This window comes from Dasypus novemcinctus, chromosome 15 (genome assembly GCF_030445035.2).
Source record: "Dasypus novemcinctus isolate mDasNov1 chromosome 15, mDasNov1.1.hap2, whole genome shotgun sequence".
Lineage (NCBI taxonomy): Eukaryota > Metazoa > Chordata > Mammalia > Cingulata > Dasypodidae > Dasypus > Dasypus novemcinctus.
In genome coordinates this window covers 68,565,905-68,593,744 of record NC_080687.1, presented here as the reverse complement: position 1 = coordinate 68,593,744, position 27,840 = coordinate 68,565,905, and the positions used below count along the sequence as shown (strand labels likewise).

At 32.1% G+C, this 27,840-nt stretch overlaps 1 protein-coding gene across 1 annotated transcript in view; it reads right to left on the bottom strand.

Annotated features, from left to right (window-relative positions):
* Positions 1 to 27,840, bottom strand: part of KLHL1 (kelch like family member 1) — a 476,203-nt gene that overhangs the window by 94,755 nt on the left and 353,608 nt on the right. Inside the window, exons 6-7 of the mRNA XM_004463148.3 lie at positions 25,108 to 25,294; positions 8,162 to 8,386 (exon numbers count right to left, since the gene is read on the bottom strand). Coding sequence (XP_004463205.2) covers positions 8,162 to 8,386; positions 25,108 to 25,294 — 412 coding nt within the window. The remainder of the gene's footprint in view (positions 1 to 8,161; positions 8,387 to 25,107; positions 25,295 to 27,840) is intronic.

Here is a 27,840-nt window from a genome sequence, read left to right as displayed (position 1 = left end):
ATATCTGTAATATTAATAAGTAACTGGAACTCTTATGTGCATAGAAGGGCTTCACATTATTATGACCGAACAGGAGGCCAACCTCTAAAATGACTGCAAATGGAAAATAAATAAATAATTGAGATTAAGGAAAGAGTACATGGGATAAATATCATGATGCAAAGGGATTAAGAATGATTTGGAGGACTGGAATGTTAAAATATTAAAACTCTCCATTGGGAAGGGAGAAAGAGGGAAAAATGTAAAACAAAACTTGAAATATATGATGGATTAAATAAGAAATCAAAATCTATTTAATAGAGGTTCCTGGAAGAGAGATGAAGGTAAAAGAATAAAATTCCTAGAAAATATAGGCTGGAAAATTGTAAAGATCTAAATTACAGTATTTGAAGTAAATGAAGGATCATGGATAACTTTAAAATTTTTCAGAGAGAAATAGAAGATCAATTATAAAGGAAAACATAAATGACATCAAAATACTTGAAAAAAAAACAGTATTCCTAAAATATTGAAGAAGATAGAATTTAAACCTAGAACTTTACCTATCTAAACTATCACTTTAATGTGAGGATGGAATGTAGGTAGTTGCAGGCAAATAAGTCCTCGGAAACCTTTAGTATACCTCTGGAAAATACTATTGTGCAAAATACCTCAGTAGTAAAATAGCAAAATTAGACCAGGAAACTGCTCTAAGGAATATGGTAAGTAGAATGAGTAAAAAATTTAGGAAAATTATTTGTTTGCTTCAAAATTTAATTAAGACTTTTCCACTTAAAAAAAAAAAAATCCCAAATACTACCAGCCTCTCGTTTACATCAATCTTCTGGTGGTTAGGTTTGGGGAGACCAGAGGTAGATGATATTCTCCTTAGGTACTCTTCTTGTGAAAGAGAGAAATAGAGCCTGATATAACTGAAAATTTTAGAGGGAACATAAATCAATTTATGGGTCCTAACAAACTTAAGAAAACCATTATAATTAATAATAAAATAATTTAAAATATACCATTTCTAAAATAGAAAAAACAACAAACCATACTATACACAATAGAAAGGAAGAAAGTCATAATATATATGTATATAATAGTAAGTAGAAAATAAGTAAATATGAAGTATGTAGGGGAAATTTTCATTAATAAGTATAAAAAGGCATTAGTAGATTATAATGGGTTAACCATAAATTATACTGGAAGAATTTGTTAATAATTTGCAACAAAACATATCTGCACAATTTAATTTCCTACTTCAAAATAAATATCAAAATAAATATACATTTTGATGAGATGCAGAAAACTTTTCTAAATAAAACTGAAAATGAAAGAGAAATGATAGGTATTTGTTAAAATGTATATCCTGTGCTTGGTTAGAATAAATATTTCAATGGTAAATGAGAAAGCAAAATTTGAAAAAATTTGCAAAGTATGTGAGTAAATGAGTTAATACCTTAATAAATGAAACATTTAAAAAAATAAATACCCAATTTTTAAAACTGAGCACAAACATACAAACATGAAGAAAGGCAAAATAATGAATAAATAAATAAAAAAGAATTTACTATCATTGCAAATAAGGAACTACAAAATCAAACAAAATTGACATGCCATTTCTTTCTAATATATTTGCAATAAATAGAAAAAATATAATGGTTACCCCTACATCAAATTTGCTTGATTAATTGGTGCATGCTATCTGGAGAGCAATTGTTACAAGAGACCATAAAACCTTTAAAATAACCATGCCTTTGACAAAACTGCTCCTCTTCTAGAAATTTTGCTTAAAATACAAAGTTTCACATCCATGGATACATAAAAAATGTAATTAAAAATTTATGGAAAATTCCTTACAAGACTAAAGTATAACATTAAGTTATTGCAAAATCATTTAGTATAAAAGTCATAGGAGAAGATAATGTGTAGCTATTTAATTGATATTTTAGAAGGACATTTAATGCCATAAGATAGATTCTGTATATATGTTTATTAAAAATTCATATTAAAGAAATAACGAAAATTTGTGTTTTGACAAAATTTTGAGAGATTTATATTGAAACATTAACAGTAATTAACTCATTAAATATAGAACAAGTGATGTGAATTTTCATCATAATTACCTCTGTTTCTGTATCTCTAAAAATGACATTTATTCATTTTCTAAAAAGGAAAATTAAATTTATCTTAAGAACTCAAAATTACTGTTAGAAAAAAAATTTATCTTTTATTTCTTTCAAAGTTTCTTTATGTAATCTCAAATATTTATATTCTAAAGGAAATTTAAAATACTTTTTCATATTATAGGAAAGATAAAAATTATTCAAAGAAATTATAATATAAACTGCATTGAACTTATGTGATTATTTGGGGATTTCTGGGTATAATATTCCCCAACAGTTTTCCACAAGTATTATATCCATAATCAGAAAAAAACCTTTTAATTAAAGCCTAAATAAAATAAAATAAAACATCACAATGAAAAGTTTAGTGAGATAATTTATAAATTATGGAATTAATCATGTAAATTTTGTCTTAAAACATTTGGAATTGGGGAAGCAGACTTGGCCCAATGGATAGGGCGTCCGCCTAGCACATGGGAGGTCTGCAGCTCAAACCCCAGGCCTCCTTGACCTGTATGGAGTTGGCCTGTGTGCAGTGCTGATGTGGGCAAGGAGTGCCATGCCACACAGGGGTGTCCCCCGCATAGGGGAGTCCCACGCACAAGGAGTACGCCCTGTAAGGAGAGCCGCCCAGCACGAAAGAAAGTACAGCTTGCCCAAGAATGGCACTGCCCACACAGGGAGCTGACACAACAAGATGATGCAACAAAAAGAAACACAGATTCCCAGTGCCGCTGATAAGGATAGAAGCGTTCACAGAAGAACACACAGGGAAGGGAGACAGAAAGCAGACCACTTGGGGGGGGGGGGGAGAGAAATAATCTTTAAAAAAAAATTTGGAATCAAGTTGGTTATACTTTAACAAATTTGAAAAATTATGAATTTTACTATTTAATCCTATAACGACATTTTTGAATTTTATAATAGTGCCTTAAAATTGAAAAACATTTCTAAGTAATTCATTTTATTTAATTCTCCTACCTACATCTTGGGGAATGCATCATTAACTTTGGTTTAGAGATGAAATAAAGACTTACTTTAAGATCATAGGAAGTATATAATAAATAGTTTTCCAGTATCATGGTGGACAGCAGTATCAGAACCCAGGAGAAGATCCACAGTTTGGAATTTCCTATCCAAAGCACATCATTACATCATCCCAATGTGATTCAGTCATGAATTATTCTTGATTGATCGTGTTATAGCCACCAAAACAACATTAATGTATGTTTGCTGAGGTGTACTTAACATTTTATAAAAACAATCTAGTACTTGTTGTTGAAAGTTAGACTATGCCTAAAAATACATGCAAATCAAATATTAACATTGCGTGGGTCAATTTACTAATTAAACATATTTTATTTTTCTTTTCATCTTGGTAGTGTAATGTTCTACTGATGTGGGATTCACCCATAAGTACTTAATTCACTATCATGCTTTGGCATTCAAAACTTATTCCACTGTAACTTCATTTAAAAAGTAATCAATAGGAATGGAATAGCAATAATATTTTGCAAAACGAAATAATTTTATAATGAAGGAAATTCAGTACCTCTTTTCAATAAACCATATATGGCTTAGCTGAATAAAACATGCTTTCAGGCTTATTCCATGTAGAAATCCTCAAATAGCACATTTTATTTGACTTAGAAACTTTTTATGAAACTGTCAAAGACAGGTAGTTGTCTCAGAAGCACCTAGGTGCCAGAGTTTGCTGGGTGTTCCCCAATAAACCCAGGTAACTTTGCGGCTGCCCTGAAGAGTGGCTATATCTACTGATATATATTGTGAAGTAAATTTTTATTTTGCTTAACTCATTTTATTTGTTATTTGTTGGAACTATCCTAATAATATAAACTGTTAGGTTTGCTTATGCACTGCATATACCATAAATATGAGTTGCATAAAATTAGGCAAAGTCTTAAGATATCCCTTATAAGCTCAGTGAATCAGTAAGGAGCTACATTGAAAAATAAAAATGGTTTATTCTCTAGTCCCCAAGTCTAATTAAAATCTCTTCATGCATTATTAAAAGAGAACTAAATATTCAATTATTTTTACGTTTATGTTTTCATATTATAAACAAAAATTTAATTACTATTAAAAGTCCCAGCTATGCAGCTGGAAAAAGATGTTGACCAAAAGGAGGAAAGAGTAAAGACTAATGAGGTTATATGGTTAAGAGACTTCAAAGTGAGTCGGGAGGTCGTTTCAGAGGTTATGCTTATGCACATCTCAGGTATTGAATGCCAAAGTAAATATTGCTTCAAATAGCGGAGACATTCAGACACTAAATACAGGGCAGACAGCTCAGGCATATGGTGCCCTGCTAGTGGGCCCTACTTATAAATTTATGCTTCCCAGTGTGACAGAGTTGGACTCAGTTGTGGTTTCTCTATACATGGCTCTTCCTCCCCTTCTATTTGAATTTATAGTTAGGGCTAAAGTTGATAGGTATATGTCCAAGTGACTTAAATCTTCAGGCTGTCCATGTGCCAGCTGGGTTCTGAGTCTCAGAAGAGTTGCAACACCTACTTTCCCATTTATTGGACTCACCCAGGACAACTAACAAGGAGATGATGATAGACAATAACCATCCCAAGGAACAGAGAGAGTCTACAACTGCCAGCAAGATAGTCCCATACATCTGCCTCATGGGATCTAAGCCCCCTCTCAATTAGAGATGGAGTGGGTATCACCATCCCAGAATCCTCAGGATTGGGGAATGAATGATGGACTGGAGTAGACTTGCTGGTATTCTACTATAGACTTATTGTGATTATAGCAATGGACAAACTTTCATCATTGATGTGGAGGCAGTGGCCACTGGAGGTTCTGAGGGAAGGGAGAGGGAAATGCAGGTATAATATGGGGACATTTTCGAGACTTAGGAACTGTCCTGAATGATGTTGCAATGACAGATACAAGCCACTATAAATCTTGTCATAACTTAAAAATTTGTGAGGGAAAGACTATAAACTACAATGAAAACTATAAACCAAGCTTAGTGACAATGCTCCAAAATTTGTTCATTAATTGTAACAAATGTACCACACTAATGTTGGATGTTGTTAATGTGGGAAAATATGGGAGGGGTAGGGAATGGGATATATGGTAATCCTCTATATTTTTTTATGTAACATTTATGTAATCTAAGCATCTTTTTTCAAAAATTAAAAAATGTATTTAAAAAAATTTCTTTTAAATTAAGGAAAAAAAAGTCCCTAATATTGTACTAGATTCCTGTCTCTAATTATTTATAAGTAAAATTGAATAGGAAATATGTGAGTACCCATGATTTTTACTTAGTTTTTTGAGGAAAATATCAAATACTTTGTAAGAAAACATAACTAAACTAATATGAGATGTTCTTAGGTATTTACCTCTAATTTATAATAGCAATATGAACACTTGATCATTTAAAAAAATTTTTTTTCTTATATAATGAGGGCATAAAGTCTTAGCTTTCTGTAAGAATTGTAAGTTTCCTCTTCTTAAAAATATGTATAATAAAACACAATTTCATCTTAGGTTGTGACAAAATCATATCTACTTGTTATTAATAAAATTATAAGAAATGGCAGCATTTTTAACATTTAAATAAAAATACAGGCTAAAGTATGTGAAAAAATTGTAAAGCAATGCCCTATATAAAATAGAATACAGTTTTTGTTGAGAAAATAAATCTTATCCTAATGTTATATGAAACAGAAATGCTACAAATGGTTATGTGAGAAATTAGAATGAAAAATTCAATTTTTGTGAGAAAATATTCATAACTGAGAGAAGAAAATAATTATGTTTCAAAAGTAGAATGATAATTTTATAAGATCATTTGAATTAGTAAGTTATTTATTGACTCATTTTTGTCAAGTACCTCAAAATTAAAACCCTGATAATTTGAATAAAAATGTTAGTATCCATATCAATATTTCTTATGAAATAGAAATTCATACACAATACCAGAACAGTAAGTTTGAAATTAGAATTATGGAATAAAAACTGAAGATGCTTCATTTAGGGATTGGGATCTTAGGCCAAGGTTGCTTATTATATGTTTATTTGGCAATACTCAGGTAACTGAACTCCCTGAGAGACAAGACAGGTTGTAATTGATCCTAAAGTAAGCAGTCTACCTCATCAGGGAACACAGATGTGTGTTCTGTGTCTATCAATCAGGTTCAACTAATTAGACATTCATTTGAAGAAGTGTAGATCAAAGGTTGTTTTCTACATACAAAGCACTTGCATTAATCTATAAGCCACTTGGACTTGAGAATTCTTTACAGAACATATGCCTGACCCAAAATTTTACCGAACAACTCACTCTGGTTGGATCTGGGGAAGTAGTATTATAGAGAATTTTTAGTTTTTAATAAAATAGCAAGAAGAATAACACCAGACAGTGAATAACAGAGGAAGCCTATGACATGATGTAGGGAGGAGAAATGATCCACTGCATAGTAGAAGAGAAGCAGAAAAAAACAAAACATAAGATAAAGGCTGTGGCATGAAAATAGTGGACTACTTGAGTTACTATTGCTCACTAGAACAAGTGGGAAACACTGATGTTTCAGATGTCTGTGATACTTGATAGAATTAGAGTAGTGGATATGTATGGCAGTGAATGGATAGAGGGATTGAAAAGTAACAGAAAAGGGTTGGGGAGTTTTCTTTTCGGAGTAATGAAAATGCTCTGATATTGATTTGGTAATGAATGCATAACTCTGTGATTATACCAAAACCCATTGAATTTTTCACTTTGATGGATTGTATGGTATATGAATACATCTCAATAAAATTGTTAAAAGCATTAAAAAAACACAAAAATATGAGGTCTATTGGAATAGGGTGGACCCTTAATCTAATATGCCTCATGCCCTTATAAAAAGAAATTTGTTACACTGACTTGGTGACAGATGGGTGAGAACATCACGTAAACTCTGAGGTAGATTGAAGTCCAAGGATTGCTAACAAACTACCAGAAGGTAGGAAGAGACAAAGGAGAATGAGCTCTTAAACAATTTTAAACTTCTAGCCTCTAGAACTGTGAGACAAATTCCTGTTTTTTAAGCTACCAGTTTGTGGTACTTTGTTACGGCAATGCTAGGAAACTAAGACAATAATTAATATTTGTTTTTGAAATTGCCTACACTTTTGCTAGTCGATGAATGTCTAAAGCTTTGGATTTGCCATAGTGTATAAGAAATTAAACCATGATATCTCCCTAATGAATATATCCTAAAAAAAGTAATTTGCATTTCTACTTACCTTCTCCACCATAAAATGAAGCAATTTCAGGAACCACGAGTCTTTATCATATTCTTCTTTTTTCAAATATTTATAAAGTACTTTGCCAATTTACAAAGCAATCTGACATACATTCTCATTATTTGATGGTTATCTATTTAGACTTGAATTGATGACAAATCAGGAAACTGAGGCTAAGAGTTTATGTGTTGGCCTAAAGTTATGGAAAGAGAAGGTGGTACATCTAAGAGTCACACTGAGATCTTCTTAATCCAAATACAGCTCTCTTTAATAGGTTATTCCATATGAAGGATCAATGGAATCATATCATAGACTTATGGCGCCAGTGAATTTGTGATTCTTTCTCTAAATCTGTATTTCCCACACCCTCACCTGACTTTCTCAAGGTGGAATCAATTAAGTGCAATGATTTATATGAGCTAAGTTTTCTTTATTCCAAACTGTTCCTTCCCATGGGCTGCATTATTCTGGCCTCTCCATGATAGTTCTGCATTTTTTTCATAGTGAATTCGATTTATTATAATAATGCCAGACTGCGAAAAGTTTGAGGACAGTTTTGACTCTTGCTCATGTTGGGATCTTCAGCACCTCTGCCTACATTTGAATATGCATTGGTCACCACATGAAAATATCAAGAAATTTAAAGGAAAAAAATGTTTCAAATAAACCCAGATTTCTTACTGTTAATGAAAATTGATGGCAATTACAACATTTAAAAAATGCATTTTGCATCATCAACAAAAATGTTTTCAAAACAACTTCGATAAAGTAGGAGATCTTACCTAGACCATGTCTATGTGTTGACATTGGAGGTAAGACAGTCCAAGTCTTAGTTCTGGGATTGTAACATTCAACAGTGTTCAATGTCTTTAAGCCATCTCGACCTCCGATTACAAAGAGTTTGTCATCAATAACAGCCACACCAAACTGTAGCCTTCTGCCGTTCATCATCCCTGCCTGGATCCACAGATTTGTTCTGAGGTCATATTTCTCTATGGTGGTAGCCCCTGATAAAACACAAAATCAAATAGTCACAAATTGCTCCCACTCCAACATACAACCTGCCCAAGGCAGCATACCAATTAGAATGTGAGAACATTCTTGTCACATTAATTTTTCTTAAGAAAAAAGTAGTGGCAGAATAGCAAAGGCAGCAATTCAACTACTTTATTTTCTGTCCTTGGTAGTCATTAATGAGCAAAACAGATGCAAACGTACAGCTTGTTTGACTTACAGAATGTTATCACGCTAAAATACTGATTGAATAGACATCGTTGGGCATGACACAGTTCTATCGGTAGACTTTACAACTTCCCTTTATCATCGTTTGCCATTTAAAAACACTGTAGTATAATCCTGATTTGAAACAAATATACAAAAGGCCTTTTGAATAACTAAGCAATATGTGTTATGTGTATACTTTTTGAAAATGAATACAAATTAAAATCTTTATCATGATATGTTTTAAATTTGTCTTATATCTTGAATAATGGAAGGTTTTTAAAGTTTTAAAAGGTTTTGAAAGGAAGAGATGTAAGGAAATTGCTGCTATGCTTTTTTAACCTGGATGTTTTCTTTTAAAAAATTTATTTATGCTTCTGGGGAAGAGCTCAGTAGAATTCAGAAACATAAAATGATCTTCTATCTTAACTAATCATGTTATAATCTCTAAATAAAATAGCTTATCTATCTAAAGTCTTTTTATATGAAACTCTAAGAAATGCAGTACATAAGACCAATAAAACTATAATTTGAAAGAAGAAATGTTAAAACTTTCCTTTTTTAATGGGTTAAATTAAACATTTCATGTAGAAAATGTCTGCCTAGATCAAGTTTACAAACGTTTTATATGATAAAATATAAGCTATATACATGACTAATAAGCACTGATTTTGTTTCAGTGTTTCATGTTAATGTTCATACTCACATTCACCTATGTTTCATCTTTCAGTGATTAGATACTCTCACAAAGGGAATCAATGCTCTTGTGTGCTTTCACTTAAACAGATAATCTATATCACTTGTGCCATACTAAAAGGTAGTAGATCTAAGGAAAGCATTCCTCAGTGTACTAATTTACTTCAGAAGCTAACCAACAATACACTAATTGTAACAAATACAAACATAAGTTGTAGAAAGTTTTACCAATTGAAGTAAAAATAATAAAACTTATGTTCAATTTTTATTAAAAGGCAACAGAGAAGTAATAATGTGATGCTGATGCTGAATTAGATGCATTAAATCCCTGTTTTCTGATGTTATTAAATATATCTAATTTCCACATTAAATTAAATTTCAACTATTTACATTTTACTATTATTTTTGGAACAAAAATAAATATATAATGTTCAAGAAAGCCACCTGGCAGTTTCTTAGCATAATTGCTATGTATTACTTTAAACCAAAGTGTTTATTTTCATGTTTAAGTTATTTGATATTGAATGTTTTATCCAACTATGTGTAAATGTAGTTCAAGGTGAACTATATGGTTGAATATTTTCAAGGCCATCTGAATTCTCAAATCTTGACAGTGTCGGTATTTCCTGCATGCCTAATTAAAAATTAAGAATTAAATCTAGGTGACTGGTGACTGACTCTTGGGACTAATTCTTGAGAAATGATGGAAGAAGAAATAGTCTAATCTAATCCTAATTAACACGCTCCCATGAAACCTATATTTCACTAGTATGGTTGGAAAAGGAAATAGGTATTTGAATATAACTTCCCCTAGTCTCCAAATTTTGGTCAAGAACTTGGCTCATAATTTGAGGTCTAGTCATCCTCAGAGGAAATAGTTGGGATTGAGTGAAAGTATTCACATCTGAGCCACTGAAGCAGTTTTTACACAAAAGGGAATATTGTAGATTGATTTATGTTTCAAAGCCTCATCCATCTAAGCAAATGTGTTAAATTCTCAATACGTGACAGTATTTTTGACTTTTACAGTGTTTTTCCTCTTCAGAGTTGACCTATCACTGATCTTGAATGCTATTTCAGAAATGGGAGATCATTCCTGTCTTTCCATTTTTCAAATTTGTAGCTGTATTCATTTTCTATGGGTGCTGTTACAAAATATGGCAAACGCAGTGGCTTAAACAACACAAATTTATTATTGTATACTTCTGGAGGTCAGATGCCTGAAGCGGGTACTATTGTGCTAATCAAGGTATCAAGCAGGGTATGCATTTCTCTCAGGTTTTAGGGGAGAATGGGTTTCCTTTCCTTTTCTGTGTTCTAGAGGCAGCCCACATTCCCAGACTCATGCCCTCTCTTCCTTCTTCTAAAACAGCAATGTTGCATCTCTCTGGCCATTAACCCTTTTGATTTACATTAGGCATACCCCGATTTAATTCTGGATAATCTCTTTATGTTGAAGCTGATTAGCAACCTTAATTCCATCTGCAACCGTAATTCCCCCTTGACGTGTCACCTGACATAGTCACTGATTTCAGAGAGTACCACATAGACATCTTTGGGGGAGCCATTCTTCTACCTTCCACCAAAGCCAAAGCCTTTAATTTTCCTTAGTGATTAAGTTTATGACTACAAAATAAAAGAAGGATCTCTTGATTTTAGGGCTTGCTTATAGTAGGCAGTGTGATTAATTAGTCCTTTATTTAGTCAGCCCATAATGCAAATGTTTTATCTGCCTTTTAAAAATCACAAAATTAAGCACATGCTTCCTTTTTTCTAAGAAAGTTAATAATAATGTGCTTAAGAAATTTCCTCACTAGTGTACTTTATTAGTTATCTGTATGAACCTCACAATCCTATTATTATTATTTTGGTTTATCAATTTGTGAGTGAGCTGTATTTTCCTTTGTTTATGAAAGTGTATGGATCCCCTTTGCTGTTCCCTGAGTCAGGGGAAGAAGGCCGAAGACATTGCGTCCGAATAATACTAGCCTACATTCTTTCTTAGAGTAAAAGCAATACTTTCATCTCATAGATGAAAAACAGAGTATGGGGGAGTGGATGTGGCTTATGCGGTTAAGTCCCTGCTTCCCATTTGGGAGGTCCCAGATTGGGTCCCCAGTGCCTCTTAAAAACAAAACAAAACAAAACAAAAACAAACAACAAGCAAAACAAACAATAAAACCAACTCAGGGATCTGATGTGGCTCAGTGATTGAGCACCGGCTTCCCACAAACAATGTCCTGAGTACAATCCCCAGCCCTGGTACCTAAAAAACAAAACGAAACAAAACGAAATAAAATACAGAGTATGATTAAGGGTAGACAACTGTGGTGGCAAACAATAAATTTGGAAGAGACTCAAAAGGAAAGTTTATTTTCAAATATAGCTATTTAGGACGTCTCTACTCAAGAAACCAACACTGGTTGGTTGCTTACAGGGAAAAGGCATGGCTTTAAAATGTATGACCCCTGGCCCAAGAGAGTCCTGAAAACTCTGGTAAATCAGAGTTTCTGCTTTAATATAAGCAATTGCTCCTCTGTTATTGCCATTTATACTTCTGGCTTAGTATTACCAGATTTTCTGCCTTTTCAAACAGAAACCTAGATTTTGATCTAGAATAGCCAAACAGTAACTGTTAGAATCTAATTTAAAATCATGTTTATGCCCATCAAACAGGTATATAGCCATCTCTGGCCTGTATGTGCCAGGGAACTAACATTAGGAGTTGCTGGGTCCACATTTCTTTTGCATCTAGGCTACTGCTTTTAAAGCATCTTTTGAGGCAGGAAATTCTGCTTTCATTCTGTGTGCTATTCATTTCTTCAATAATATTATTATTTTATTATATGCATAGTAAAATTTTATAAAATTAAATGTAATTTGAAGAGCTTCCTAATTTAATGAATATATTCAATTCAAAAGTAAGTCTCATTCTTTGTATATATGAAAATGTGAAATAAAATATTATTGAAGCTATATTTCTGATATATTATTGCATATGACAAATTCATGTGGATTTTTAAATACTTCACAATTCATATGTCATCAATTTTGTGCCAGGTCAAGTTGCCTTACATATATATGATATCAAGTTTTGAATTTGCCTTCTTTTTAAGTATTCCTAGCTGCTCTGAAAAGTAGCCATAACATCAAGAGAAATCGTTACATTACATGCATGTTATTCAAGATTATTTAATACCTTTTACATTTCTTTTATTTAAGTATGCATTTCAAGTAAATATCAAAACACATGGTGAGGAAGTGGATGTGGCTTAACCAATTGGGCTCAACCATCTGCCATATGGGAGGCCCTGGGTTGGCTTCCCAAGGCCTCCTTGTAAGGCAAGCTGGCCCGTGCCCACAGAGACTGACGGCCTGTGCCTGTGGAGAGCTCATGCAGCAAGATGACGCAACAAACGGAGACAAGCAGACACAGAATGGACACAGAGAGCAGACAGCAAGCAAGCGGCAAGGGAGGGGGGATAAATAAATAAAATAAATCTTTTTTAAAAAACACATTGTAAGTAGAGTTTATAGAATTTTATTAATATTAGTAGATTATATTTAGTGAGTACCCATTATGCTCTGAGAGCTCTGTTTTTAATACATTTAATTTTCACAAAAACCTGATGAGATAATTGTTATGTCAATTTTAAAGAGAAGAAACAATCACCGAAAGTTTAGGCAATTTTTTCCGGATCTCTTGGATAATTAATGGTGGAGCCAGGATATTAGTCGGGCTCTAGAGCCCAAATGGTTCAACATTTCTCTTTACCACCTTGCCCCATTTATCAAAAGAATTAATTGCAATTAGTATAGAGGGTAGGTGGAATTTTTAAAACGTCTCTTCCTAAGATTTCATGATTTTCTGAGCCTGTGCATATGATGAGATAGCATTCCTGTGATTAATATGTTATATGGCACAATTGACCTTAATATAAGGAGATTACCTGGGTAATGAGCCCTTCAAATGGAAATGGAGAGCTGTCTCCTGCTAGTGGTAGAAAGGGAAGTCAGAGACTTGAAGCAGGAATAGAATTTGATTAACCATTGCTGGTTTTAAATTGGTATAAGCCCCATGAGAAGGAATGCAAATGGATTTAGGAGCAGAGAGTGTTTCTAAGCTGACAGCCAGCAAGCAAAAAGGACTTCAGTTCTACAACCACAAGAAACTGAATTCTGCAAGTAACCCAAAGGAGCTTGGTAGAGAAGCCCCATCTCCTGCTGAGAGCGCAGACGAGCCACCAACTTGATTGCAAACTTTTGAGTTTATCAGAGAAACTAGCTATGCAACCCAGGCTTCTGACCTACAAAACTGTGAACCAATAGAGGTTGTTGTTTCCAGCCACTAAGTTTGTAGAAATTTGTCACAGCAGCAGTGTGCTATAGTTCCTTTTAATTTGAGGTTTTCAAATTAATAATGTATTGGTTTCCAAGTTTAACCAACATAATTAGAAGGTATTAGATCTATTTTGTATTTCCCTCATGACAAAAGAAACGAACTCCTCTCCCAAAATATAAAACTGAGAAAAAGTGGTCAAGATGTTATCAATGTGTGGTTTTGGGTTTCCCTGGATTTCATCCAAACAGTAAAATATGACTATTTTTGAGAGGAATTGAAGCTCTGTACATACTATGTTGGCATTATCCAGGGTAAAACATACTCTAGTATCCATAAATAAAATATTTAGTGAACTTACTTATCATGAACACAGCACAGAATTAAGTGGTAAAAGTTTTTTGAACTGACAAAATAGATTTCACAAAAAGCTCCTTTAAAGAAGATGAAGCTCTTTTATTCGACTCTCCAGAAAGGCCCTCAGATCTTCTTGCAAAGCCTTTTTACTATATTTTAAATGTAATATTAATATGCTCAGTTACCTGGTTTCCAAGCTTTTATAGAAAATCATATATTAGGATTATCTGGGGAAGTTGAAATCAGTAACATTTGACAGTAAGGAAGTATCCAGAAAAAATGCATTGATTTAACTCAAATAGAGCAATCATTTAAGGATATTATAAACAGACAAAAAAAACACAAATTTACCTAATTTTTAAAGAGCATCTAGAGCCCATCACTGATAGTGATCTTGATGTCATTAAATAATTATGAAAAACTGAAATTATGCTGGGTGTATTCTCTTTAAGAAAGCAGAAAAATATTTAGAAGCATTTTGGAAAATTCTAACACTAAAGATATTTTTCATGATGCATAAATCCTAAGATCTTATGCTTTAAAGAAAACATAAAGAATGATTTCCTTATTGAATTTTTCATGGAATAAACACTTCATTGACTTTTGGGTATCTAAGATTTATTAAATCTACTTTGGGATAACATTCCTATGCTTACACAAAGAGTATCACTTTAGGAAAATCATTTTTCAAGCACAAATAAAACTCTTTGTTTTCTAAGTAATTATAATTTATAAAGATGACATTGTAAATATTTCATTATAATAATTCCATATGTGCCAAATAAGCAACTGAAGAAATTCTGTAGCCATCCTTTACTTAAGCCATTTGTAAAATAATAGGCATTTATGTAATTATGTATAGAGAAATAAATGTAAATATATCATTAATATTAATGTTAGATTTTAAAAGTAGATATATTAATCTCTAAAATTCAGCATTATTAATATTAAATTAAGCTCATTAAAAATCAGGTAATATAAGTGGATGCCCACTACTTGGCTCATAGACGTGGGAAAGAAAGAATAAGAAAATATTTTCACTGTTTGTAGTTTATGTAATAGTACAGTTGAAGAACAGAAATGTATTAACTTTAAAAATCTTAGGAAAAATGAAAGATAAATGAAAGCTGACAGAAAAGTAATATACAGAAATCAATATAATTTCTTTTTAAAAATAAAAATCATCTAGATTATTTTAAGAAAAGAGCCTGTTCAAAATAACAGCACCAAAAAAATTTCTAGAATTAAAATCAACAAGATATGTGCCAGTTCTAGACGAAAAAAAAAAAGGAACTCTATTGAGGAATGTTGGCTTAAATGAATGGAAAAAACTATACTACTTTTGATAACATTTCAGAAATAGCAATTATTTTATAATCATAATTAACATAATGATGTTTGTACAGATATTTAGAAATGATACATGTTTATCTCTGGTTGTTCAAATGTAAAATATTAGGAAATGTACTTTGAAAAACAAGGAAAACTCTAACATAGAAGAGTCCTGAAGGGAAAATGCCCCATCAGATATTAGAATGTATTATACAGTTATAGAGATTAAAATATTTCTTTGATGAAGGAAAAAAAAAAAACCTAGATAAATAACCCTAATAGATTTGGGTATTATATTGTTATAAAAATGGCTGTTCATATCAGTGGTAAATCATTTTATTATTCAATATATAGTGTTAAGAAAACTAGTTATGATTTTGGTGGGGAAAGGCTTGGATTTCTGCCTTACTCCTTATACTGGAATTTATTCATAGACTCAAGTACAGCTCACACAGTCACAAAACTTGCTAAAGTTCTTCTTTTAGGATTCAAACATAATAACTGAGATAGGGAGAGTTTAAGGAACATGTCTAAGGTCACATCTCCTAAAGATTTAAATGTATGAGGAAATAAAGCAGACATTTAATTTTTACTTCTAAATGAATATAAGATCAAAGGTGCATGAAGAAAAGACATAAAACCCAGAAATTATGAAAGTAAATAATAAAATTAGACCACTAACCACCTAAATATAAAACATATTTACCAAAAAATATATACATAAATGAACGAACAAAAAAATCCTAAAGACTGGGAAAATAACACATTTTCATAAATACAACAAAGGGTGAATTTCTTTGATATATAGAAAGCTTTTATAAATTTATAAGAATAATAGAAATATTAAAAATAGAAAAGCATGCTAATGACACTAACAGGCATTTAACAGAACAGGATGCAAACATCAGAATATTATTTAAACTTTTCTACTCATGAAATAAATTTAAATTTCCAAAAGATAGGGAAAATATGTAATTTTGTTGCATGTTCACATCCAGCTAGTTGGCACTAAGTTGATGCAACTTTTCTGTGAGATACGTGCGTGTTTTATAGTAAAATACATAATACATTTTAGAAATGGGGGAGTAAATTTTCAATGTATAAATTTCTGTTGATTTAAAATATTTTACAATAAATATGTCTTGGTTCTATAACTAAAATACTCAATTTAAAAAAATGCTTCTGTGCTATTAATGATGTCACAAAAAGAGACTACAAAAAAGTTAGTAAAGTTGTAATTATTTCTATCATTAAGTGTAGTTAACTACATTTTTATAGCAAAGAGATCGTATATTAAAATAATTTTACAGTGAAGAATGTACAGATTAAAATATTATTGCAGGTATTTTTCATTTTTATCTTCATAATCATACTACTTGATATTTTCTAAATAAATACTATTTTTTTGGTCTTTATTTATTTTTTAATATTACATTAAAAATATATGAGGTCCCCATATACTCCCCACCCCCCTCCCCCCACTCCTCCCCCCATAGCACCAATCTTGTCCATCATCATGAGACATTCATTGCATTTGGTGAATACATATCTGAGCACCACTGCACCTCATGGTCAGTGGTCCACATCATAGCCCACACTCTCCCACAGTCCACCCAGTGGGCCATGGGAGGACACACAATGTCTGGTAACTGTCCCTGCAGCATTACTCAGGACAACTCCAAGTCCCAAAAATGCCTCCATATCTCATCTCTTCCTCCCATTCCCCATACCCAGCAGCCACCATGGCCACTTTCTAAAGATCAACCAAGTCCTTGCTGTTTATATTATCCCTATATTGCCCTAGATGCCAAGAAACACCTTCCACTTAGTAGGCATTTGAATTTTTCTGGCAGTTTGAAAAATATGTATACTGGTGAGTAAAAGGAAGAACAGATTTCATGAAAGGTTGATTCTAGCATTACAGACTGTTGGAAGAAATGCAAGTTATTAAAATGTCTTTTCAGAACTATAGTAAAATCACGTGAGATCCCACTGATCTCTATTTAAACTACATACTCTTGAGAAGTGCATTTTTGCCCTTTTCATAAACGTGCATCCTTACAAAGATATATTAATTGAAGGCTTTCTATGATTCATTGATGTTTAGTCATTTCAAAATAAAAGTATACATAAGTGCCATATTTATTTTTAGTAGAAAGACCACTGATATCTCTAAATATTTTATTTCTTGCTCTTTCTCTGAGTTTCTCTGGCGAATGGCTTTTTCTTTTCCGGAGAGTAGCCACACATTGGAGGAGTAAAATCAGATATACCTGAAACACACTCACATATCCACATAAACCTATCACTCATTGGTCTGAAAAAGGACACTTAATTGGAGAAAGACATATTTAATAACATTTACCACACATTCATAGGGGGATTTATAAAAAAATATGCACTGAGTATTCAAGAACTTCTAGTTATAATGGGCATTTTATCTAAACATACTCATTTATTATTCAGTCTGCATTCATTGGAAGACCTACAGAATGTGGTCCAAACTCATCGACTACTCTATGGCAAAATGAAGTTATTATTACAGTATATTTAGAAGAATTCGACAGATATTTTTACTTTCTATATCTATTATCTGTTCTCAGAAGAGATCAGAAATGGTTACAGCCAAGATATTGACTAAGAATTAACCTCTTTCTAGGGAGTATAAGGCTATATGAAAGAAAACTTCCCTGACAGGTGATTCACTTTTTAACTCAGGGAGCCGAGCCTTCTTTAACACATCAGTAGGGATCATCATGGTCTGGAGTGGAAGTCCCTTGTCTGTAGATCTGCTGGCAACTATGTAAACAATCAGAAATTAATTTATCATGTGAGCATCTTCCCTGATTGTAAAGAATGTTGATGAAGAAGATACCATGGCTTCACTTAGTCTTCTTCCCAGGACTCCTGGGAAAATGTGGTCCTCACCCCTGTTTCCTAGCAAGCTAGTAAGTGGATACAATTCTAAAAGACATATCTCTGTGTCTGAAAATCAAACTGGTCTTGGATGACATGGCATTATTCACGGTCTTGAGTAGTTTCCATAGCTTTGTGCTGATGACCATGAACTAGTAATCTCCAATAATATACTTTAAGTTCAAAATGCTGAAGTGGAACCAAAGTGACTGAATGCAAGCACTGAAGCAGACATCAAGTAGAACGATACTCAAAAGGGCAAGGATGGAAAAATAACTTTCTTTTCTTAATTTGCTTTTCTTCAGAAAAGTTATTCAGTATTTTAAAGTTATTTTTCCCCTTCTAATCGCAAATGCTCAGGTTTCTCTGATACAGAACAGCAAGTGAATCATTTTAAGTCATATGATGATTACTATTGAGTTAAACTTAAAAAATTATCCAATCATAGAACTGCAGTATGAAAAGCTGTACTTTAAAAGCACTTGATAGTTCAGATTATCCAGTTCAAGCCAAGAAAGTGAAAATCAGAGCAAGATTTTGCCTTTCAACAATACTCTTTGTAGTACAAATGTTGCAAAGTCTAATTCAGGATAAAATTCTTGAACAGAAAGAGAAACATACTATGAGTTTATCCTGAGTTGGAATATGTCTTAATTTTAAATATGTGAAAATTTGATGCATGTACTAAATATTGAAATATCATAATACATGTTGTGTAATAAAATTGCTTAAAAAATCATAAGGAAATTAAGCATCTAGTTAAGAATAAGTACTTTGTCTCCTTTATATTTTTGTCTCTTTCCTATGATATTCTTATGATTATTATCCATAACTCCCAGGCATTGTAGAACATTTGCTATGAGTTTCACATAAAAGAATTAGGACAGAATGATCAAACAGCTGGCTGTTAATCAAAATCTATAGTTGACCTGTGGTTGCCAATGGGCTGTCAATTGAAGGCAACACAAATATGTAGAAATAAAAGATGGCTTTAATTCCCCTTCACCTGTCTGCTCAGTTAATCACTATCTAATGGAAAAGTCACTGCCACCGTGGACTTGACACACTGTCAGCATATTGGTATTTTCTTAATTTGGCTCCATTTCTAGTCCACACTGTCCTGCATAAAGTGATGTACATAACAATGTAATAATTCACTTTTAAAAATTCTTTTCTACCCTTTACCTCAAAATCAACTTGAAAGGTCCTCTGTTATTAACTCTTTGTTTATACTTTCTTTGGAACAAAACAGACTTCCCCATACCCTGACATTCTACTTCTATTTCTTTATGTTAAATGTAATTCTGCAATGTCCTATTTCTTTATGTCAAATAGCATAGGTCTGCAATGTCCCTTCAAATACAAAGTTTAACAGAACTTTGCATGGATTTCAGTTACATAACACAGTCCCCCAACAACAAGGTTCAATTTTCAGTTACCACAATACATCAACTATGAGTAATTACATAAAATACAAATTTCGCTGCCACTTTTTAGTGCACCAGTCTTTTCAGAAATATAGATGCGCACCATGTTCTGTGACCCATCATGTTACTTCCTTCGAAACTGAATGTGATTAGTCATAGCCCATCTGTTAATCAGTTCATGCACTACTCATGTGTTGCCTTTTTGTCTCCTAGTGATAAACTCGGACATTTTACGAAGATGGATAATTGAAAGAGAGAATTAACCAACACAAATGTAAAGCAACAACAAAAACAGAAAAGTGACAACATTGGAAATGAAATTAGAATCTGACAGAAATGGAATTATAGAAGACCTGATTGTGAGAACGTTGACGTGCCTTCATTCAAGACTCTACATAATGCTGCCAAAGAAACTTGGTGAAGGTGAATTCATTAAGATACATGAGGAAAGTGGTCAAGATGAACAGGATAATGACATCCCAAAGGAAGTGATGCCAGCAAATTCTTCACCTTTAAAGGAACTCTTAGAGATATTTCATGACATTAAAAATGCAAAGCAACAAATCTTCTAAGTTGATACACATACACGCGTAGAATATGACACTTTGCCAAGCTGTAGAAAGATGCTCATTCTGAACATCTTAAGTTAAGCAAAGAATTAAGACTTTACTAGTGCATCTAATGTTTTTGAAGTATTATATAATGTACTAAGTAAATATTAATGTTATTTTTACAATTTTCCTATACATATATAACTGGAAATAAGAGAATTTTAAATCTTTTGGTGAACACTTTTAAATGGCATGGAGCAAACATAATTTTCCTATTGATTTTTAAGATCTTTGCATGGTCTCAGCTTACACAGTCATTCTGACAGTCTGACACGACTGTGCAAAATAAGGATTATCTGTATATAACGACTAGATTGGTTTTCTTTCAATGGAAATGTTGCTGTATTATATTCATCCCTGACTTTTTAATGTTATTCATCCCTCTTAAAATATGGCTTTTAAAATTTTTATATTGTTTTATTTGAGTTTCACTGAAAGCAGTACCAAAGAAACAGACTTGGGTGCAGAAAGCTTATTTGGGTGGTGATCTCAGGAAACAAGAGTGGGCAAGCAGAGAGAATGAGAAAATTAAGGAAGAAAAGCCAAAAAGAGATATTCTATTGAGCCAATTTCTGCTATATATATTATCATGCCTCAAAAATTCCTAGACTGCCAGTCTAATCCATAACACAATGAAGACGGTCATCAGAGATTACTATGGAGTCCCCTGGTAGTTTCTATGGTACCAAACAAATGTCTTGGAATACCTTGTTATACTTGTTTAGTCTCTTGCTTGTCCTCACTGGCTGTATTTCAGCCCTTATGGATGTTACTTCATTCCTTGAAGATGTCATACTCCACTAACTGAAAGCCCTCACATTTGCTATACTTGTCATCTGGAACTTACTTGTCTCCTCCGGCCTGGTCTCAATAATTTGCCATAGTTATGACTAATAATTCTTTACATTTTCAGCTGAAAAAAAGACAACAAAAGCACTTTATATGGACTTCCCTAATTTCTAGACTAGACTAGATTTGGTACTTATATATGACATAGTCATTGCATTTGTGAATCTCTTTTGTAACATTCATTTTATTTGGAAATATTTTGTTTAATATTTGTTTCCCTAGATTAAAAATTTCATGAACAATGATGAATGCACAACTATGTGATAATGCCAAATACCAATGACTGTACACTTTTGATGAATTGTGTGTTTTATTAATATGAATCAATAAAATTGATTTGAAAAAACTTCATGAAGCAGAGATTTTATTTATTAGGTTTACCACTGTATACATTTTCCTAGCACAAAACCTGGAACAAAATAGAAGTAAAAAGATCATAATTGAATACCTATATATATAAATGTAAGAGGAAAGGATAGGTTAGTATAGAATGAAACTAGAATGGAGAGGAATGGAATAGAACAGAACAGAACAATAATCTGAATTTTCATAATATCCAGGAAATAGGCCCAGGAATTGTACCCAAGGCTTTATCAATCCCATGAGGTATCATTTGAATTCTAGTAATTATGAAGCTGAAAAGGAACCAAACTAACTGCTTACAAGGTTTTTTAAAAGCATGATGTATATATGTATGTATGTATGTGTGTGTATATATATATGGAAATAATGATGACAGATCACATGAGTATTGTATAGGTCTTCAAATTTAACATGTGAGGTAAATTCCAATTCTACTTTAGTATATGTTTTCCTTTTGATAGCTCTCACTTTTTTCTATCTTTCTTTTTGTTTCCTTTACCTCATTATATTTCAGGAAAAGAGAAAATGGTTTTAAGATAAACTCTTAATGCCTAATTGCAGATAAGACAATTTAATGAGGTATAGAAAGCACTTTTTAAGAAAATAAAGAAAAAAATGAAAAATAAAATAATAAATAAATAAATAAAAAAGAAATAATAGTTGCTATGAAAGTTTATGGAGTAATAAAATTAAATGGGAAAGAATATATAAGGAAATCCTTCAACTTAACAAAAAAGGTAACCCAATTTAAAAATAGACAAACGACTTGAATAGACATGTCTCCAAATAAAATACATATAAATGGCCAAAAAGAACATGAACATATGCTCAATATCATTAGCTATCAGGGAAATGCAAATCAAAACCACAATGAGATGTCATTTCACACAGATTAGAATGGTTGCTATTGGAAAAAAAATACAGATTTTGTATAGGATGCAGAAAAATAGGAACAATCGTTCATTACTGTAGGCAATGTAAAATGCTGCACCACTTTGGAAAACAGTTTAGCAGTTCCTCAGAAAGTTAAGAATAGAATTACCATATGAGCTATCAGTAACAATACTCAGTTATTTAACCATAAGAGTTGAAAACAGGGACTCGAATATAATCTGGAAATGGAAGCAACTGAAGGGTCCAACAATTAATGAATGGATAAACAAAATGTGTTATATACATACAATGGAATATTTTTCAGTTGATATATATGTATCAGAATGAAGTTCTGATATATACAACAACATGGATGAACCTTGAAGATATTGGGTTGAATTAAATAAGCCATACACCAAAGGGCAAATATCATATGGTTTCAGTGATATGAAAAAAATAGAATGAGCAAATTCATAGTGTCAGAATTTAGAATATAGTTTATCGGGAGGTGGGGGGGAGTGAATGTATAGCGTTCCTATTTGGAACAATGAGAAGTGTTTTGGTAATGGATGGTGGTGGTGGTAGCACACCATTGTGAATATAATTAACAATACTGAAATATGTATGTGAATTTGGTTAGAAGGGAAATGTTAGGTTCTATATATGTCAACAATAAGAATAAACACAATCCATTAAATTGAACTACACAGTTACTATTATGTTAAACCATGGACCTTAATAATACAATTATAAAAATGTGCTTTTATTAATTGCAACAAATGTGCCACACCAACGCAAGGTGTTAATAATAGGGTAGCCTATGGAAATTCTGTATTTTATGCATGATTGTTCTATAAACCTATAACTTCTCTAATAAGAAAAAATAGAAGAATACAACTACTAGAAAGTAGAGTTCCCGTTTGAACAATTATGCAAGTGTTTACTTCATACCAACTTCTTCAGAGAGAACTTTGTCATAGTTTAAAATAATCTAGAAAAATCAATTAAATGAAATAACATATTAAACAAGTGAAAAATTGACATTAGTCATATCTTTCATGTCTTTAATAATATAGTGATTCTTATATTAATTTATAGTTTATTGCTCATTTCTAGTCACCTGCTTGTCAGATTCAATGTTCATTTTATTTTCATTAAAAAAAAAAACAGTACTTCCATGTGCTGCTTTGGGAATTGCATTTCCAAATGCAATTGTTCTTATCTGGTCATTCTTTCTGTGGAGTACAGTGTTTTTCAAAACAAAAGCCACTCATCTGACCTTAAAATTTCATAATCACATATAAAACCACAACCTATTTATGAAATCTGAGACTTCAATAGAAACTTGTGTGTGTTCATTGAAAGTCAGTGGAAATTAGGATATTTACTTTTACAGGTAAAATTAACTCATCATAATATTAAAATAAAGGTCTCTTGTCTCTGCTCTAAAGATGGCTAATTATTAATCTTTCCTTCAGAAATTAAAACAAATATGGTACATGTTATTTGGTATTTAGTATTTTCATAAGAGCAACATAAATACAATTAATAGGTATATTTTCTTAGCTTAAGCTTTTTCTATGGCATTATACTATGTTTAATGGCTTTTTGTTTCATTTTTGCTACTTTTTGGGAAGATGACACTCAGATTCTTCTTTTGAGGAAGGTAATTAACCTAAATAGAATATATCCCATCATGGTTTTAGAAGCATTTTCCTTCAATAATACTATGTTCTATGGCTTAACACCTCCCTTTCTCACATGTATCTATATCCATTTCATTTAGTGAGAAATATTTTACCCTTTAGTATCTTGATTTTGAATGTCCTTGTAACAGAATTCTCATTTCTTTAGTTTACTTTCATTTTCATGTTATTACTCTAGTGCTCACTTAATATGATAATTACTAGAAATCTACAGTAAATAGGAATTAAAATTTCCAAACAATTAAACTATCTAATAGCCACTGAATGTCTTTATTTACAGACAAAAATGGGAATGTGGGTCTTTCTCAGTTGATTACTTAAAATGGCTCCCCTTAGCTTCTATTTGGGGATCTCACTTCACAGTAATTGAAGTACATTCAGGTGCTTTGTGCTTCTTTAATAATCAGTTTCCTTTAAAAGAGTTTCCAAATGTGATCACCCTCTATTGCTGCTAATTATATCTTTTTACATGTATCCGAAATAAATTATGGTTAATTACACCCTTTATTGTACACAAACATGCAAATTCTAATTTTGCATATTGTTTTGTATACATGTTCAAGAAAATTAAGACACATAAAAAATGCTGAGGGAAACATATTCATAGAAATTTTTCCAATAACTATGCAAAATAAATAAAACCTTCAAATATGTGTTCAGTTTTTAAATAAAGCATTCACTTTCTTTTGAAGGAATTAATAGGTAAAAAGAAATAAATTTGTAAGTTACAATGGTCACAATCATTACACTCATTTATAATTGCTTATTTCTTTTCAGGCTTCTAAGCTCCTCAAAAGCAGAAACTCTTCTTAATAATTGTATTTTCAGTAAGCCCATGTCTGCTTTCAGCTGAAGTGGAAGCAGAAACTATAGCCTTAAAATGAGGTATCCTCCCCAACTTTCCATTTAATCCTAAATTGTAATGGATAAAGCAAAGTTTATGTGAGGTTTGTGAGTATTATACAGATTACAAATATTGCAGTTTTCTTGTGGTATGGCATAGGACATGTATGATATACAGAGTTAGAATGATTATACCTTTATTATTATCCATTCCTCCTACAGCATAAAGAGTTCCAACTGTAGATTTTCTAGGTTTAGTTCTTGGACTTTGCATTAAAGTTCTTCTTTCTGGCAAAAGATGGTATTTCATTGCTTCCAGAATCAGTTTTTGACATTCCAGATCATTCTTAAATAATGCATGGTTTTCTAGGTCAGCCAATATCTGTGATAAAAAATAAAAACACTAATGATGATACTTTTTAAAGGAAAGTGCATTTGATGCCAGTAGATAAAATTAGAAACTGAATGTTTATCTTACCCCCTACTGATAGAGAAGCAAAATGTGCTATGAATTCATTATAGTGAAAAATATATATGAGTAAAATATTTGGCTTTCAAGAGAAACAATAGTAATTACTTTTTAATTCAATATTATTTGGCTTAATAAACAGAGCTAAAAGGAACTTCTAGTGATCACTTTTTCCAAACCTTTCCTTTTAGAAAGCTATTTCTTAATCAAATATAGTTGTTTTTGTTGTTCATAAACATTTCTGGTGAAGAAAATTTAAAAATATCCTTCAACATATTAGGCCAAAGGTTTTAAGCATATGCTAAATTTAAGATATTCCAGGTATAGTTTAATACCTTTCAGTTTAAAAAAACCCAGTGAAAATATAAACTTTTATCCGCATAGCATAGCTTCAAATATGCAACCAATAGAAAGTTGTACATAAGACAAAGTAATATTATAAATAATGGAAACTAAGAAATTTTATACAAAAAATCCAACTCTTCAGGCAACATGAGTATATGCTCATCAGTTTTTAGTTATATTATGTTTATCCTTTGCTACATTAGGTTTATATCTTCTTAAATTCTTGTATATACATTCCTTTAAACACATGAAACTATCTTTTATTTTTCTCTTCCTTTGTTCCTCTTTACATTCTATTTTCTTGATTCTTTCAGTCTCACTTTCTCTTTTTTAATGGAACCTACTTCATATCGACAGTTAAATCTGTCACATAAATACAGAAAATTCATAAGTAGAAAATTTAACATCGACTCAGTGACCTTTTCTTCTGCATTGGTAAGAAAATGCCCCACAACTGCACATAAATGTTAATTGAATGATTAAATTAATATATGTTGTCAACCTATAATTTTGACACTATACTTTTAAACCTTAATTAAGGGAATTTATTTAGCCACACTGATATATAGAGTACTGTTGGAGATACCCTGAAGAATATAAAAACACAAACATAATTATACATAAAGTTTGGGACAGATAGCACAATAAATCTAATGCTCAATAAGCAGTGTAGTAAATTGGAGTTAATAGATACCATGGAATTATAGAAGTTAGGATATTATATAAAATTCTTGGCTATCTTCCCTTTCTTTTATGTTAAAACTCTAGCTGCCTTCCTATTATACACTTTCGTTCTGAACACTAAATAAGAATACGAAAAATGTATGAAAGAGTACATGGGATCTTCAGCAGGTTTTATTTTTCAGTTGACTACTCTCCTATTCTTTTAGAGAAAAAATCGTTCTTAATCACCAAAGCTAATATTTATTTCTAAGGTCTAAGTGATCTTTACAAACTAAAACAAGAGATAAACTTTAATATGACTCTTGGTCCTCTGGATGTGTGTCAAAATATGTTTTTCTTGCATCTAACCCTTTGCCTTTCCTTACAGAGGGAAAATAATTAGTCCTCACAGTGACAAATTATATATTTCTGAAGCAGGCTCTCTCTCTATTTTTCTTTTCCCTCTTCTTCTCCCTTACTAATTCGGCTATCTGGGAAAAATTGGGATTATTTTATCAAAAAAACAAAACAAAAAAACAAAGAATTGTTCATCCATTAGGTACACATTTTAGGCATATCCAGATAAATTGTTGAGTTTCTAAATAGTCCATAAAATGAGAAAAACATGTTTGTTTTTGTTTTTCCTTGCCAAACTATGGCACAGAAGAATAAAGTTTAACTAAAAGTTTGGATAATGGTTTAGATTTTAGATGAGTAGATTATTGAGATGAATTCAACTGTTTGAAAATTTGACATATGCATATAGACCATCTATTTGGCTATTTTATTGGCTTAATTTCTGAAGAAGTTTTGGATCACAGAATGGTTACAACTGTGGCAGGGGAGGATCATTGGTTCAAGGTGTCAGTGACAGGGAATACATGGCAGGAAGCTCACCTGGGCATACGTATAAGAGATATTAATGTGTTCAAATGTTCATGGGGCATTGTCACGGTGGGTGGAAATTCACACAATAACCGAAGGAATATCAAATTCCCATCCTAGAGAGCTCTGCCACATTATCTGATGGATCAGCAAGAATCCCCTGAGAACAGGGCAATGACTAGTGAAGGAGGATGATCCATTCATGGGCCCTTGATATTGAAGACTGTGCATATGAACCTTTACTCTTGAAATTGAGACTTAGCCTAATAATAGAGGGTGCCTAAGAGTTGCCTACTGGGAGCCTTCTTGTTGTTCAAATGTGACCTCTCTCTAAGCCAACTCAGCATGTAAATATATTACCTTTCTCCCAGTGTGGGACAGGACTCCTGGGGATGAGCCTTCCTGGCTTTGAGGGATTACTACCAAGCATCAACTAGCAATGCAACTGGAAAAAGACCTTGACCAAAAGGGGAAAGGTAAAGACAAATGAGTTTATATGGCTGAGACTTCAAAGTGAGTTGGGAGGTCATTCCAGAGGTTATGCTTATGCATATCTCAGTAGGCTC